This window comes from Lygodium microphyllum, chromosome 17 (assembly GCF_053477565.2).
Source record: "Lygodium microphyllum isolate KBCC chromosome 17, Lygodium_microphyllum_v1.1.10, whole genome shotgun sequence".
NCBI classification, from domain to species: Eukaryota; Viridiplantae; Streptophyta; class Polypodiopsida; order Schizaeales; family Lygodiaceae; genus Lygodium; species Lygodium microphyllum.
Genome location: NC_141151.1, coordinates 120,463,098 through 120,478,771, shown reverse-complemented (window position 1 = coordinate 120,478,771; position 15,674 = coordinate 120,463,098). Strand labels below are relative to the sequence as shown.

Below are 15,674 nucleotides of genomic sequence, written 5' to 3'. Positions count from 1 at the left end.
TCTTCTTGTTCTAACTACTGCATCCCTGCCTGCTGTGAGTAATCATCCCTCTTGTGGCACATCACCTTCTTGGTTTCTTGACAGTTCATGTCTTTAAACTTCAGACATCAGCTTGTCTTCAATTTCCTCAATCATCTGTCACATCTATCTTCCATGTGGTTTGAGTTACATCCCTTTTGTGGCACTTCACCTTCTTGGCTTCTTGACAGTCCATGTCCTCAAGTTCCATCATCTTGTCTTCAGTTAGCACCTGTCACACCCGTCTTCAATGTGGTTTGCAGAGCCTTAAACCATAGTGATTAGATCTAGTTTGCATTAGCCACACCCTCAGAGGATGAGAGGACCAGCTTTGTACAGGGATGCAAGGCATTTTTAAGGGTTTTTATCTGCACCTAGGGAAGCATAGTTTGTACTTCACTCTTTGGGATGATAGCCCTCTTGGATCTACATGTGACATATTTTCCCCATTTGTGAGAGGGGCTTTGACCATCGACTGAGCTCCAGTTTTGCTATTGAGTCTACTCATTTCAGCTCCAGGCATGTTTTTGTGTCATTGTGTTTCTTTTAGTGATATAATGAACCACTCTTCTAATCAGATAAAAAATAGCATCACAGAACACAAAACAAACATAAAAACCAAAAACAAAGAGCCAATGACTCGTACAATTCATCTATTGGGGTGTTAGGTATGCAAGATACTTTTGGAAACAGGCACATGATACATGAGTACAAGTGAGAACAAAATCAATGTTTTTGATCACTTCTTTTGTCAAACTCAACATTACACTTCTGTTCTTTTTTAATTTCTTCCTCGGTAATATTTCGAAAAATGATAAGAGTATTTTTTATCAAAAAAGCAGAACTGATTCATGTGGTTTGTTTCATTATTATTTGTATTGTGCAATTCTATGTCAAGAATCAATTATGCAAACAATGGAACTTTTGACAGGAAATGAATCATGCAGACCTGGAATTTCTAGTTCTGCTTGAAGGAGTAGATGCTTCTACCTCTTCCAAACTTCAAGGTATGCCTCAAAATTGAAGCCTTCAAATCTTGTGAAAAGAAATGAAATTCTAAGAAAATTTGGTCCAGTTAATTTAGGGCTATCCCTTATTCCTCAATACTCAATTACCATTCTAGTTTTTTTAACTAGGATCCTTAGGAAAACTTTTTCTGTTGCAGCTTGCTATTCATATCTTCCAGCTGATATAAGTGAAAATTTTCGTTTTAAATATGTGTTCAATCCTTATTTTCTGTTGCAGCTCGCTATTCATATCTGCCAGCTGATATAAGTGAAAATTTTCATTTTGAGTATGTGTTCAATCCTTATTTTGAGAATTTAAGTCAAAATTTTTGCCAACTTCCCCATGTAATATTGCTATGCTATATGCTATGTGGCAGGCCAATGGTGTTTCGCTTGCCCAGTGGACGACATTGTGTAGTAAGTCAGATGTCATAAAGTTGCCTCTTATATTTCCATGTAATGTGCTCCCAGCGCAGTCACTATTAAGAAGTTATTTGTATCATGTGCACTAAAGCCTCAACTATGAATTCCCCGTATGTGTTTTCATGTAATTTTAGACCAGTGAATAGAAGAAATGCTCTTTTATTTTGAAGGGACTCTGTATGTGTGTGTTCCTAAAAAGTAAACATGTAGAGTCCCATCCATTAAAACGAGCATTTATTAGATTCAAGGGTCTTAAATTCCTGACACTTGACAGGATACATGATAAAAGGTGACCGCCCCTGGACTGTTTACTATGATGTGCTCTTGGCATATAATTTATGTCAGGATTTATAGTGAGATTTGGCTTACACTGTCTTGTTATTTGATGCAGGATTTCACGAAGTTTGATTCCATAAGTCCGCAATCAGGATGTGTGGATAGTAAAAATAAAAATAGCTTCTCTCCAGTTCCATGCAATCTTAGTGATGGTAAGTCTACATTGTACCAAAAAAATAAGTGATCCATTTAAGCACCTTCCACAGCCATCTGTTTCAGAAAACATAAAGTCAAGATTCTCATTCCTTTCAACAGATGTTTTACAGCGTGACTGGTCACACATGCCAAACCTAGAAAGTAGAGATGGTCCAAGAGTTCATGAACCGTTGACACATCAGTGTTCATCAGATGCATTGCAAGGATTGGGAAAATTGGTGAAAGATAACCAAATTGTCAGTGAAAACTCCATTGGGATGCAAAAGACGAGGAGCTCACCAGATCTCATGATGTTTTCCTCCTCTTCTCATTCTCAGCCTATCCTAGAGAGTAATCTTCAGGAACGGGTATGGCCTTTTTGAACTAAAGTCTCTAATACAGGAAAAATGAAGGAGTGTTAAATCTAGACCACACGTGCTGATTGATATCTGCATTGCATTCCTTTGTGGTTTGCTGTTGGATAAAGGCATTCCGTTCATAGCCATGATGACAAAGTCTAATCGTTTCTTTCCCTAATTCTACATGTCATCAACTTTTCAGATTACTCTGTTGCACTATTTATGTTGTTCAGGCTTGTGCAAGTTAAACTTGCATTACTGGAAGGGAGAGCTAATGCTGTGAGGGAAAGGTTTTGCAAGGAGTTAATCGCTCTTCAAGTAATTCCTGCTGTGTTGCAGCCAATGAGATAGAAATGTGAAGCAAACTTCTTAAATGGTAAAATCATGTGTTAGACCTAGCAAAAAAATACCACAAGTTTGCAAGTGGCATTCTGCTTTAGATAGACAGATTCCGACCTTGAGGGTCCCAGATTTTGCAGGCCCAATGATTAATTATTTGCGACTTTTGCATTGATTGGTATCTTTGTTTCACCAAATGAAGTACCTCATGAGGCACTCCTCTTTTCTATCCTACAATTTTGCAAGTTCCTTGTGAGTGTTGGGGGTAAAGGTGCCTCTGCCTAGCCGCCCATGTATTATTACACTGATAATACCTGTGCTTGCACATTGCAGGCGGCGAGCACCCATCACTGTCACTTCATTCTTTATTCTTTTAGTGACATTTGAATAAAGGGAAGGCCGAGCGCACATTGTGATTGTTGGAGTTCTCACATTTGGACTCTCTCTCTCTCTCTCTCTCTCTCTCTCTCTCTCTCTCTCTCCTACTCCTTCCACCATAGCTCTTGCTTCCGCTCGTGCTTCCACTTCAGGGCTCACCTCCCTTCAATTGGTATGAGAGCCTTCTTCTTCGCGAGCTTGTCTGGCACACTCTTAGCTTCCATTTGAATATCTACAGCAATCATCTCTTTATTGGCAACCATAGCCACTCTGTTCGAGCTTCCTATCGGTTGCATCCTTCTTGGGCACTCTTTGAGCCTTCTCAAGCAAGTTGGAGCAGCCCCCCCATAGGCCTCACCTTGCTGGTGTAGCATCACGTTGCGTGGAATAGGTCCTTTTTTAGTAGCAGCTCACATTTTTCATCTCCTACAACATATCTTCTTCATTAGGCGGCTATACAAGCACTTATACACTTGGGTTTAATGCTTGGCATTGATCCTTCCACTCTTGGCATTTGTTTTGAGTGTTAAGCTTCAGTTTTGGACTATTATAACAGTCCACAAACTAACATAAAACAGGGCAGCACTTATCTTTGATATCTACACTCATTGTCATTGGTTGGATGATACCTGGTTATACCCAGTTGATGCTTATATATTCAAGGATGCTATGTCATTGCTCGGAGTTGATTTTGGACTGATTTAACCACTTCATTTACTCTGTTTTGATTGAGGTTTGCTGGCTAGAAATTTAGAGCAGCACCCTGTTTGATGCTTCTATGGTCAACTTTGTTGGTCTTATGATGCCCAATTATGCTCGGGTGATGTCTACATGTGCGGAATGCTATGCCTCTGTTATGGGGTTGGATTTGGAGCTGATTTTGGTACTGAAATAACTTAGTTTGACTATGTATTCAGTGTTGTATACAGTAGGCTGAACCTCTTTTAACAAGAATTTTATATGCCTATTACTCCTAGCTATGATTTGGATATTCTATATGCACTACTAATGTGTACCATTGATGCTAGTACATTGGTATATCATATGCCCTTGATTTGAGGTGGCTTTGAACTTGATTTGAGGACTGATTTACTCAGTTTTGACAGTGAATTTACTACTGTAATAACAAGGGCTAAAGCCTATTTGGTCAGTGTATGCTCTACCTATTGCTTACGGGTGCTTCCCGGGTGATTCATTTGACCATACGGATGTATATGGAGGTTGAAAAATGCTTTGTTTTGGTTCCAGAATGCTTTTGAGCAATGGTTAAGCTCTATTTTGGTTTACACTAATTGGGATTGGACTATAGTTGGCATTCTTTATGACAATTTATGCCTATTGTCTATGCTTGACATCTAGGCTTCATGCTTTGATGCTCATATAAAAAATGCATACTACTTGGAATGTCTATGTCTGCTGACCGACATTTGCAGCTTCATGTGTGATTGCATTTGAGCATTTTGGAGATCTTGGACACTCTATTTGGTTGCAAGCTACTCGACTTTGAAAGCTTCAGTGCTTTATGCTTTATGGGCTTGAGCTACTTTGGGATTTATGCTCCGGATGTATCCTACTTGGATGCGAAATGTCTAATGATATGTGCTCGATACATTTGAGCAGTGCTATCTACATTTGACTTTCCTTCCCGTCAGAGATTTTGGCCTATTTGGATGTACATAGAGCTTTGACTTTGCAGTTGAGCTTGAGATCGTGGGACATTGACATGTATCTGCTCTCTCTGTGCTTCATGTATGCAGTTCATGCTTAATGGGCTGATCTGACCCTACTCTTGGGCAGGCACCTATCTCTGTCATGGTGTTGTTAGTTATGTATGCATCTTGAATGGCTCTGTATTGAGCTTTCCTTACGCTGCTCTATCAGTTGTGCCTGTGCTTGATCTCTTTTGTTACCCCAAGACTTGTTACATGCATGACTTTTATGTCTATGAGATGTATCGTGTCTGGCACCCTGCTTGGTTGACAGTTCTTGGTGCCCATTGCTCTTTTTCACTCACTACTAGATGTATTTGTTTCCTGGTAGTTGCAGTTGGTCATGTATTAGTGATAGCTCCGTTGTTGGCCTCTTTTACTTATTGCTGTGATTTATTACAGCAAGCTGTAAATTGCAGACTGTGAGCATTTACTGAGGGCAATCATTACTGTTTGACATTCTTTTGGTCATATTTGGTGGACAGCTAGTCATTTTAGCAATTTCTTTAATTTTCAGCTTGTTTTGACAGTGGTTTTAGCCTGTTTATTGCTAATTACAGCAGCCTGTTTTCTGCATAGTCTGCCTTTGTTTGACTCATTATAGCTAGTCATCTCAAAGATATGGCTTTGTTTAACATTGCCAAGTTGGATGGCACCAACTATGGCTACTCGAAGTCTCAAATATGGCTTCTTTTTTTTGCAAATAAAGTGTGGCTAATTATATTACTTCAGAAAAAAACATGAATACAAGGAAGTGCTCATGCTCAACACACTAGTTGGAGCTGATGCAGAGTTAGAGATATATCAAATGTATAAGCCTCTCAGGGCGGTCTAGGGGGGATGGGGGCAAGAAGCCATGGAGGGGAGGTGTATCGCCATGTGGGGCTGCTTGCCTGCATCACGAAAAACAGGTCTTGGCCGCCCTAAGTGCGCATGAAATGAAAACGGAGCTCCTACCGAGCTCTAGACTCACCCTGCACCTGGTCCCATCAGTTGCGGAGGGAGTGGATGATGGAGGTCCAGAGCTCTGCTAAGGTCACCTGTACTGAAAGTCTCTCTCCGCCAAAAGCCTCCTGGCACTGCGCCTTCATGATATGCCATCCAATAAGACTCCCTATGATCTTCTATACCTCAGAGCGGTCTGCTATGGGCTCCAGTACATGGCGGATGGGTAGAGTCTCTAAACCAACCATTGTGCACAACCCTGCCTCAATAATGAATATTGTGTCTTACATCCCGACCTCATACAGAAGGTAACGGCCTGCCAGCAAAAAGCTTTCCATGAGATACATCCAAGGTTGGGTGCTATATAGTGGAGGATGCGGCATACTCCTCTCCACACAAGCTGCGTCGCCTTACACGACCAAAGGCAGTGCTTTGGAGTTTCCAGAGAGATTACTGTGTGCAACGCTCACAACCTCCCTCGTTCTGCATCTGGCCTACCCAACTTCCCACCACCAATCCTTCATGTGCCACCAGTCATAAAAAATATGATAACCTCCTCAACCTCCAGCTATCCCATAGGCGGTGCCAAAAGTTTCGTCAGAAAGCCTCCGTGATGTTGTGCTCCGCCCAGTGCTTGCTACGTGACGGTGCCCAATCTATGTCCTCCTGCATCAGTATGTGTCTGCCAATCTTGGTTGTGTACTCCAAGAACCTCGATGGCTTCTTGGCAACTGTAGTGGTCGGCCACAACCACTCTCCTGGATCCCACTCCAGCTCATCAAGTGGCCTGCCCTCCCAGATCCAAAGGCACCACTCCTTGAGCTCCTCCCAGAAGACATAAGGGTCCAGCCGCCATGTCTTCCCCTGAAGGCAAACCATCCGAATCCTCCTCCATGAAAGGATAGCTATCCCCTCATCCTACTGCTCTGTGTCAAGGGCTAGACGCCCCCCCTCCTGCACAATGAAGGTCCCATGTGGAGCGCCGCCCACTCTACCTACCACCTGTGGAGGGATACCTACTGGTGAAAACCTAGCGGCCCATACCTCCCCGAGCTCTACCAGCTCTCGTATCCGGGGGGGGGGGGCAAGCCACTCTTGAGGTATTGTTGTGTCTATCTTCCTTCTTCTCAACTTAACTCCTCTCTGGCAGCATGATGCTCGCTGCAGCACCTCCTCGTTCACCATCTTGTACACCACCCGCTATGTCCCGATGGTATGAGGCGGGCCAGCCTTCCAATCACTCCACTGGATGTGGGGGTGCTCGCAAATCTGTACCCCATCTTGATCTCTGACGTGGGGATTCCAAATCACCAGCTAACGGTCTATCTTCTCCTGGCAGCCTGGGAAGCTCTGAATTAGGGCCTTACGAAAGCCTTGCCACATATGAAACCCTCCCTCTGATTCCAAGCCTTGGGTTTGATCCCAAGCCCTCCCTCTAACCGATGCCGAATGATGGTCGCCCATGCAACCTTGGCCCGCTCGGGAATCCCTAGAACCGTCTGACCCGGACCAAAAGATATTCTATACTAGGCGGCGAAGCTGAGCTACGTAGGATGAGAAGAGGCACCAACACAAGGCAATGTACCAAGCCGTCACTAAAAGGACCTGGTTAACCACCTGGGCTCGGCCTACTAGGGATAGCCAAGTAGTACTTCAGTAGGTCAGCTTCCTCCGAATAGAGTCAAGGACTGGAAAAAACTGCTGGGCAGGAGTAATGTCGAGTCCCACTTGAAACCCTAAGTAACGGACGGTCTACCCTTTGCACACCCATCTAAATCCCAAGTGGACGTCCCACTTCATACTAGAGTCTGGGTTTGTAAGGAATCCAACCGATTTTCGCTAGTTGATTTTCTCTCCCACTGCAGTAGTACAAAACACCTCAAGAGCCAATCTCACTCTCTCCAGCATCAACTCATTGCCCTCTATGTAGAGTGTTGTATCATCTACATACTGTGAGTCTAACAGATCCGTCTCCTCTCTCATTGAAAGTCAGAGGCCGTGTAACCTGCTCACACGTGACTTGAGGAAGCGAGACATCTCCTCTGCAAAGAGTAAGAACAGGTACGGGGCTAGGTGGCAGCCCTGTTGGCAAAACGATCTCTCCAACCGGAACTCCACCCCTCGCCTACCACCTATGAGAACCCTGTTGGTAGCCAATCTGTAAAGTGTGGAGACCGCGCAGATCCATGCCTAGGCGAAGCCCAACCTCAACATTGTGCCCTCTAAGAAGTCCCAGTCCACCCTGTCATAGGCTTTCTCAAAGTCTAGGAGTAGTACGGCTAGTCCTTGCCCACTATCCTGAGTGTTGGGGGGTAAAGGCGCCTCTGCCTAGCCACCCGTGTATTACTACACTGACAGTCACCACCACTGCACACTGCAGGTGGCGGGCGCCCATCACCGTCACTTTATTATTTATTCTTTAGTGACAGTTTGAATAAAGAAATGCCCGGTCACACATTGTGATTGTTGGAGTTCCCATTTCTAGTCTCTCCCTTTCTTGCTCTTGCTCTCCTGCCATAGCTCTAGAGTCCAACCTTCGATCCGTCGCTCCCTTTCAACTGGTATCAGAGCTTTGCTTTCCGACTCTTGAGCTTGGTTTGTGGTATTCTCAGTATCCCATCGACTCCCTACTTGCATTGGGTCTCCTTCCCGGCAGCCATATCCGACTCCTTCGAGCTCTCGATACTCCTCGGCTTCCCGAGCACCTTCCCGACATTGTTGGGCACCTTCAAGGCATTACATCAGAGGTATTTGATAATTTTCTTTGGGGTTTACTTCAGTTCTCAGATCTCACAGGCTGTAAACAAGTTGTGGGTAGCCATAGCTCACACCTCTTGGAGCTTCCTTCACCTGGATCTTGTTTCCAGCCTATCAAGGCTTGCTGAGGCTTGGTATAGGCCTTCTTTGGCCCTCATTTGTGCCCCCTTTGGGCTCCATTGTTGACACGTGGGACAGCAGACCTCCCCCGCCAACTCATGTTTTTTTTGCGCCTGTTTCAAAATCTGGCCAAAAAATCACTCTTTTTGTCATATCTTGGGCATTCGAACCCGATTCAGGCAAGGTAAGAGTCTAAGTTGGGGTTTTGGCACGCTCCGGACGCGATGGTGATGTCAGATTTGCCAGATTTTGATGACAAAATCTTTTGCAATAGATTTTAGGTCTGAGGTAGCATGTATTTGTATGCCTATGCTTGTTTGGGCATGACTACATAACCGGTTTGATGCCTATTGCTCCCGATTGATTGGGGGATTGAAGCTACATGTAATGCTATGATTTTGGCCTGATTTTGGGGCTGGGAATACACAGTTTATAACAGTAAATGCATGTTGAATACTCTTGGGCTGAAGCTATCTTTCATGCTTTGACATATGCCTATTGGTTCCGGATGTATATCTTGGGTTATGCTATGATGTATTGATCATCGAGGGACGACTTTGAGCTTGTCGTTGAATCCGGATGCTTTTGGAAGCTTGAGCTTATTTCAGCCCGCACTTATTGACATTGATATATGCTTTGACAGTGATGCTTCTTGGATGTATGCATACCCGTTGCCTACGGCTTGATGCTCATGTCACGGTTGTTATCCTATGCATACGTTGAGCTTGACTGCTCATTGAAGCTCCACCTTGGATGCATTTTGGATTATCTAGAGTAGTCTTGGATGTTACTTGGCTTGTCAGAGTTTGGATTGGGATGTATTTGATGTCTTACATGCTTACGGATGCTACATACAGATGCTCTACCGCCTACATGTTCGGGATGTACTATTGATGTATTGTCTTGGACTTGTGTCATTGGCACTATATCTTGCCTTGGCTTGAGCTCTTGAGCTCGTACATACAGCCTTTGTGCCAGTGGGAGCATTCTTAAATGCTTATCAGACATTGAGCAGGTGGTACTTTTATACATTGAGCCGTTACATGCTATTAAGCAGTTACAGACACTTGAGACTTTGGGATTTCTTACCATTTGGGATGATACATTATATGTATTGATTCACTGTATGCTTACGAGCTGAGTCTCAGATTTGGATCCGTATCTTTGTGAGCTGACACCTACTTGTGTCAAGTTTTGGTAGTGGCAGGAACACTTTGCCTCGTTGACTGGGAGGTGTGCCTACTCACTGGCAGATGTTTGTATGACATACTTGGGTGTTGGATTCATGCTTATCGACCGTCATATGCTTATGCTATGCCCGCATGATGCCGACTTTGGTCTTGGCAATATCTGATTGCCTTGGGATCCGATTTTGGCATTGTTAGCTCTCTTTTACTGAAATCTGGAATTTATTACAGCAAGCATATATGTATGGACTGACATGGATTTTTCATGCTGAAACACTCTGAAATGATGTACTTTCACTAGTACTTGGTGGGCAGCAGCTTTGGTTTCACTTTCCTCGCCATTTTTCCTCGATTTTGGTGATTTTTTGGTCATTTTCTGCGGTAAACAGCAAGCAATTTTGAACTGTCTACAGTCTTCCAGCTTGCATTATGGCGAGTTCGTCCACTGATCATGCTATTTTCAACATCACTAAGCTTGATGGTACGAATTACTCTTATTGGAAGAGCGAGATTTGGCAGGTGTTGGTGCAGAAATCGCAGATCAAACCTTTGAGGTTAAGCGGGCATCCGTCTGCAACTATGCCAGATGAGGAATGGCTTGAGCTTAATGAGTTATACAAGTCCACTATTGTATTGTCTCTCACAGAACAGGTTCACTATAATGTCTTTGAGGAAGAACAGAGTGCATGGCAGTTGTGGGAAAAGATAAAAAATCTCTATGACAAGAAAAGTCCAGCGAGTCAGATGTATTGGCTAAAGCAACTTATGGATTTGCGCATGAAGGAGAATGTGACTATGTCTGCTCACTTGAGCCAGTTCCATGCTATACTCAAGAACTTGACTTCGCAGGACATCACTTTTGCAGAGGATGTCACTCCTCTTTTCTTATTTGGTACTCTTAATGAGTCATAGGATGTATTCTGCACTGCATTATGCGCCTCTACTGCTACCTTGAAATTATCTAATGTTGAGAGTGCTCTTCTGCAGGAAGAGGTTAACCATAAGAATTTGGATGCCTCTCATGTGTCGCATGCTATGACAGTTAGAGGCAGGAATGATGGATATGGAAAGCATGGCAGTGGCAGTGGCCGTGGATGGGATTCTCAAAAATCTCGGTTCAAGTCTCGTGGGAAGTCACGTAGCAAATCCTGTGGCAAGAATGCAGATGTTACTTGTCACCATTGTGGGAAAAATAGCCATATTAGGCCACAATGCTATGAATTGCGCAATGAAAGGCGCAAAGATAAGGGGAAAGACAAAGTGCAGGATAAGTCTTCTGATCACAGCATAGTGCCTGCAAAGTCCAGTGTTAAAATTGAAGAGATCAATGTTATGCAACCTGAGGATGTTGATGATGATGATTATATCCTTGTAGCTTCTTCTAGTGCTTCACAGATGACAAAGATACACTCTATGTATACACAGTGTTGGCTCTTGGACTCAGGTGCATCCTTTTATGTGACACCTTACCGAGATTGGTTTCATTCATACCGTACTGTTTCGGGTATTGTGCGCTTGGGTGATGACAGCTCTCTTGATATTGTGGCCATTGGTGATGTTAGGCTGCAGTTTCCTTCTGACAACAGTTTTGTTATGCAAGATGTACGTCATGTACCTGCTTTGACACACAGTCTCATGTCAGCTGGACAGCTTGATGACGCAGGTTATCACGTATCTTTTGGAGACTCTGCATGGAAGATCACTCGTGGCAGACTTGTGATTGCGAGAGGTGCCAAGGCTGGCAGTCTCTATCCCTTGATTGTATCAGCTTCTTTCCTTGATTATGTTTTGTCTGTGGGCTCTATCCCACATGTATCTCTTTGGCATGTCCATTTGGGCCATATATCTTTGAAGGAAATAAAAATGCTTTCTGGTTTGCAGTACTTACCGCCCCTTGATTATGCATGTTTTGATTCATGTGAGCATTGTCTTTATGGCAGGCAGACTAGGTCTACGCATAAGAAGTCTGATAGGCCACGCATGAGTGAGCCCTTGGCATTGGTACATTCGGATGTCTGTGGGCCCATGTCTTGTCACTCTATGGGTGGTGCAAAGGATTTTGTTACGTTCATAGATGACTTTTCACGGAAAGTTTGGGCTTATCCCATTAAGCTGAAATCTGATGTCTTGGCTGTGTTTCAGAGATGGCTTGCATTGGTTGAGAACCAGTCTGGGTATAGGCTAAAATGCCTAAGGACAGATAATGGGGGTGAGTATGTCTCACGTGCTTTTGAGCAGTTATGTGATGAGAGAGGTATTAAGCGTCAGTTGACCGCCCCCTACACCCCCCCCAGAATGGTTTGGCTGAGCGGATGAATAGAACCATCCAGGAGCATGTACGCAGTATGCTTAGTCATGCAGGCTTACCACAGAGCTTTTAGGCTGAGGCAGTTAGTACAACTGTGCATGTCAGAAGCAGATCACCTTCTAGTGGTTTGGATTTCCAGGTTGCAGAGGAGGTATGGACTGGAAACCCCCCCTGTTATGCGCATCTCCGTGTCTTTGGATGTGAGGCATTTTGCCATGTGCCCAGGGACAAGAGAAATAAGTTGGATCCCAAGAGTGTCAAATGCATTTTCCTTGGTTATGGGGATACAGGCGCGAGATGGGCTACCGTCTCTAGGATCTGCAGGCGCAGAAAGTCATCTGCAGTCATGATGTAGTCTTCCATGAAGACAAGATGGATAGGTAGCCTGAGAGAGTTGTTGAGATCCGCAGGGTCATATTTCAAGAAGAGCGGAGAGCTTCCGCACAGCCAGTTGGACAGTCTACAGCTGCAGTAGATGCTCATGGTCAGGTCGTTGGACAGGCAACTGGGCAAGCAACAGAGCCTGCCGTGAGACGGTCTACTAGAGACAGACGTCCACTAGATAGAGTTTAGCCCTCGATGCATTATGTCTTGGTTACAGATGCAGGAGAGTCTTTCACTTATGATGAGGCTATGCGCAGGGGTGACAGTCACTCCTGGGAGAGGACTATGCAGTCTGAGATAGACTCCCTGTATAAGAATGACACTTGGGATTTGGTTTCCTTGCCTACGGGCAAGAAGGCTTTGCCATGCAAGTGGGTGTACAAGCTAAAAAGTATCCCTGGACACCCCAAGCCGGCATACAAGGCTAGATTGGTAGCAAAGGGTTTTAAGCAGGAGCATGGTGTGGACTTTGATGAGATCTTTTCTCCTATGGTTAAGATGACCACGCTGCGCTTAGTCTTGGCTTTGGTTGCTCAGCTTGACTTGGATTTATACCAGATGGATGTCAAGACAGCTTTCTTACATGGGGACTTGCATGATGAGATTTATATGGAGCAGCCTAAGGGCTTTGCAAAACCTGGCAAGGAGCACCTAGTGTGCAAATTGAAAAAAAGTCTTTATGGCTTGAAACAGGCACCTAGGGAGTGGTATCATAAGTTTGATGCCTTTATGCAATCAGAGGGCTACAGCGGGAGTGCTATGGATCCGTGTCTTTACACGAAGAAAGCTCGTGATGGTTCTTTATTGATTTTGGTACTCTATGTGGATGATATGTTGATAGCAAGGAAAGCTCATGATAAGCTAGATGCTCTTAAGGTTTAGCTCAAGAAGAGCTTTGAGATGAAAGATCTGGGACAGACTGCTCACATACTTGGTATGCGCAAAACACGCGACATGTATCAGGGACTCCTCTACTTGTCATAGAGGGAGTACATTCATAAAGTCCTTGAGCGCTTCCGCATGCAGGACGTAAAGCTTATTGGCTGTCCATTGCCTTCTTATGTGAAGGTATCACAGGCTGATTGTCCCGCAAACAGAAGAGCAGAAAGCCGAGATGGCCAAGATTCCCTATGGATCCGCAGTGGGCAGTCTTATGTATGCCATGATAGCCACTCGTCCAGATATTTCCTTTACAGTTGGTGTTGTGACATGCTATATGGCTACACCTGGCAAGAAGCATTGGGATGCCGTGAAGGGTATCATGAGGTAGCTGAAGGGCACTGTAGATATGTGCATATGCTATGGCAGCCAGGATACAGGAGTCATGGGGTACACTGACTCTGATTATGCAGGACATGTAGATAGTAGGAAGTCCACTTCCGGCTATGTATTCACCTATGCTGGAGATGCTGTTTCTTGGATGTCCAGGGTGCAGAAATGTACGGCCCTTTCTACTACAGAGGCCAAGTATGTTGCAACCACTGAGGCTTGCAAGGAGGCCATTTGGTTGGGTCGTTTAGTTGCTGACCTTGGTATTGATGCTATCCTTACACTATATTGGGATTCTATGAGTGCTATTCAGTTAGCCAAGAATCTGGTCTTCCATGCGAAGACGAAACACATTGAGGTGAGATATCACTTCATACGTGGGGTCGTTGAGGACAAGTCTGTTGATCTTGTCAAGATCTCGACTAACCAGAATCCTGCAGATTCGCTCACGAAAAGCCTCTCTATAGAGCACTTTGTCTTTCTCAGGAGGTTGATGGGCGTGGGATGAGATGAGATCTTTCCTCATCCTGTTATACATGTGTACATGTTGTACTGTCTTTTTTCTTTTTCTTTTCACTCCTCACTGGGGCAAATTCGCCTTTAAGTGGGAGGTTATTGGGGGTAAAGGCGCCTCTGCCTAGCCGCCCGTGTATTACTACGTTGACAGTCACCGCCACTGCACACTGCAGGTGGCGGGCGCCGATCACTGTCACTTTATTCTTTATTCTTTTAGTGACAGTTTGAATAAAGGAAGGCCCGGTCACACATTGTGATTGTTGGAGTTTCCATTTCTAGTCTCTCCCTTTCTTGCTCTTGCTCTCCCACCATAGCTCTCGAGTCCAACCTTCGATCTATCTGATACCAGTTGTTGGGGGTAAAGGCGCCTCTGTCTAGCCGCCCGTGTATTACTATACTGACAGTCACCGCCACTGCATACTACAGGTGGCGAGCGCCCGTCACCGTCACTTTATTCTTTATTCTTTTAGTGACAGTTTGAATAAATGAAAGCCCGGTCACACATTGTGACTGTTGGAGTTCCCATTTCTAGTCTCTCTCTTTCTTGCTCTTGCTCTCCCGCCATAGCTCTGGAGTCCAACCTTCGATCCGTCGCTCCCTTTCAGTGAGCCCACTCTGTTGCCTCAAAGAAGGTGAATACATTATCTAGGATACTCCTATCCTGAAGCCTCTCTGTGTGTCATGAATGATGCCTAGAAGCACAGGGTGGAGTCGCCTACCAATCATCTTTGCCAGAGCCTTATAGGCCACTGACAATAAGGTGATCGGTCCCCATTGGGATAGCTCCAACCAGTCTTCCCCTTTGGGGAGGAGATTCATGAGGCCTTCTGAATGACTCCCTGGCATCTATCCTGAAGTGAAAATCTCCTAGAAGACCAGCAGTAAGGGGTCCTTTATTACCTCCCAATAGGTAGTGAAGAAGGCCTTGGAGAGGCCATCCTCTCCCGGGCATTTCTGCCTGTCCTATGTATGGAAAGCCTCCTCTACTTCCTTCTTTGTGAAGGGGGCTAGAAGGGAGCATCCCATCTCCTCTGTGATGAGGGACGGGATGTGATCCCAGATCTACTGTCTACATCACTGTCCTCTAGCTGAGGCTGTCTCCTGCTGCTGGAAAAGACGTCTGTAGTAGTCGGTAGCAATCTCCATCACCTCGTCTGGGCTAGAACGAGTCCCCCCATAGTGATTCCAAAGGCAGCGTATCTACTCTCCTGAGGTGCAGGGCTGGTGCACCTAGAAAAACTCCCTGCACATCGTATCCCCCTTCCGCGCCCAGAAGCTGCTGAGGTGCGGAATGAGAACTCTGAGTACCTGTCCTCTAGACCGGCGATGGCTGCTCGTGCATGTGGGATCCCTTGGTGCCTCTTGTAGTAACCTCTATATGGCTGCAAGGTCCTACCGGAGTACTCTCTCCTCCTCCCAGCTCTGTTGCCTGGCCTGTAGGGCTGCCTCCTAGCATATACTGCTCGACTCGCGAGAACTCCTAC

At 45.0% G+C, this 15,674-nt stretch overlaps 1 protein-coding gene across 3 annotated transcripts in view; it reads left to right on the top strand.

Moving 5' to 3' along the window:
• LOC148022306 (uncharacterized) overlaps positions 1–15,674 on the top strand; it is a 160,610-nt gene that overhangs the window by 115,186 nt on the left and 29,750 nt on the right. For 2 of the 3 annotated variants that reach the window (XM_087697940.1, XM_087697939.1), the window contains exons 11-15: positions 950–1,025; positions 1,264–1,312; positions 1,403–1,442; positions 1,840–1,936; positions 2,040–2,287. In XM_087697940.1, the coding sequence (XP_087554066.1) occupies positions 950–1,025; positions 1,264–1,312; positions 1,403–1,442; positions 1,840–1,936; positions 2,040–2,287 (510 nt within the window). Of the gene's footprint in view, positions 1–949; positions 1,026–1,263; positions 1,313–1,402; positions 1,443–1,839; positions 1,937–2,039; positions 2,288–15,674 lie in introns of those variants that run through there. The other variant, XM_087697941.1, reaches the window with a different exon arrangement.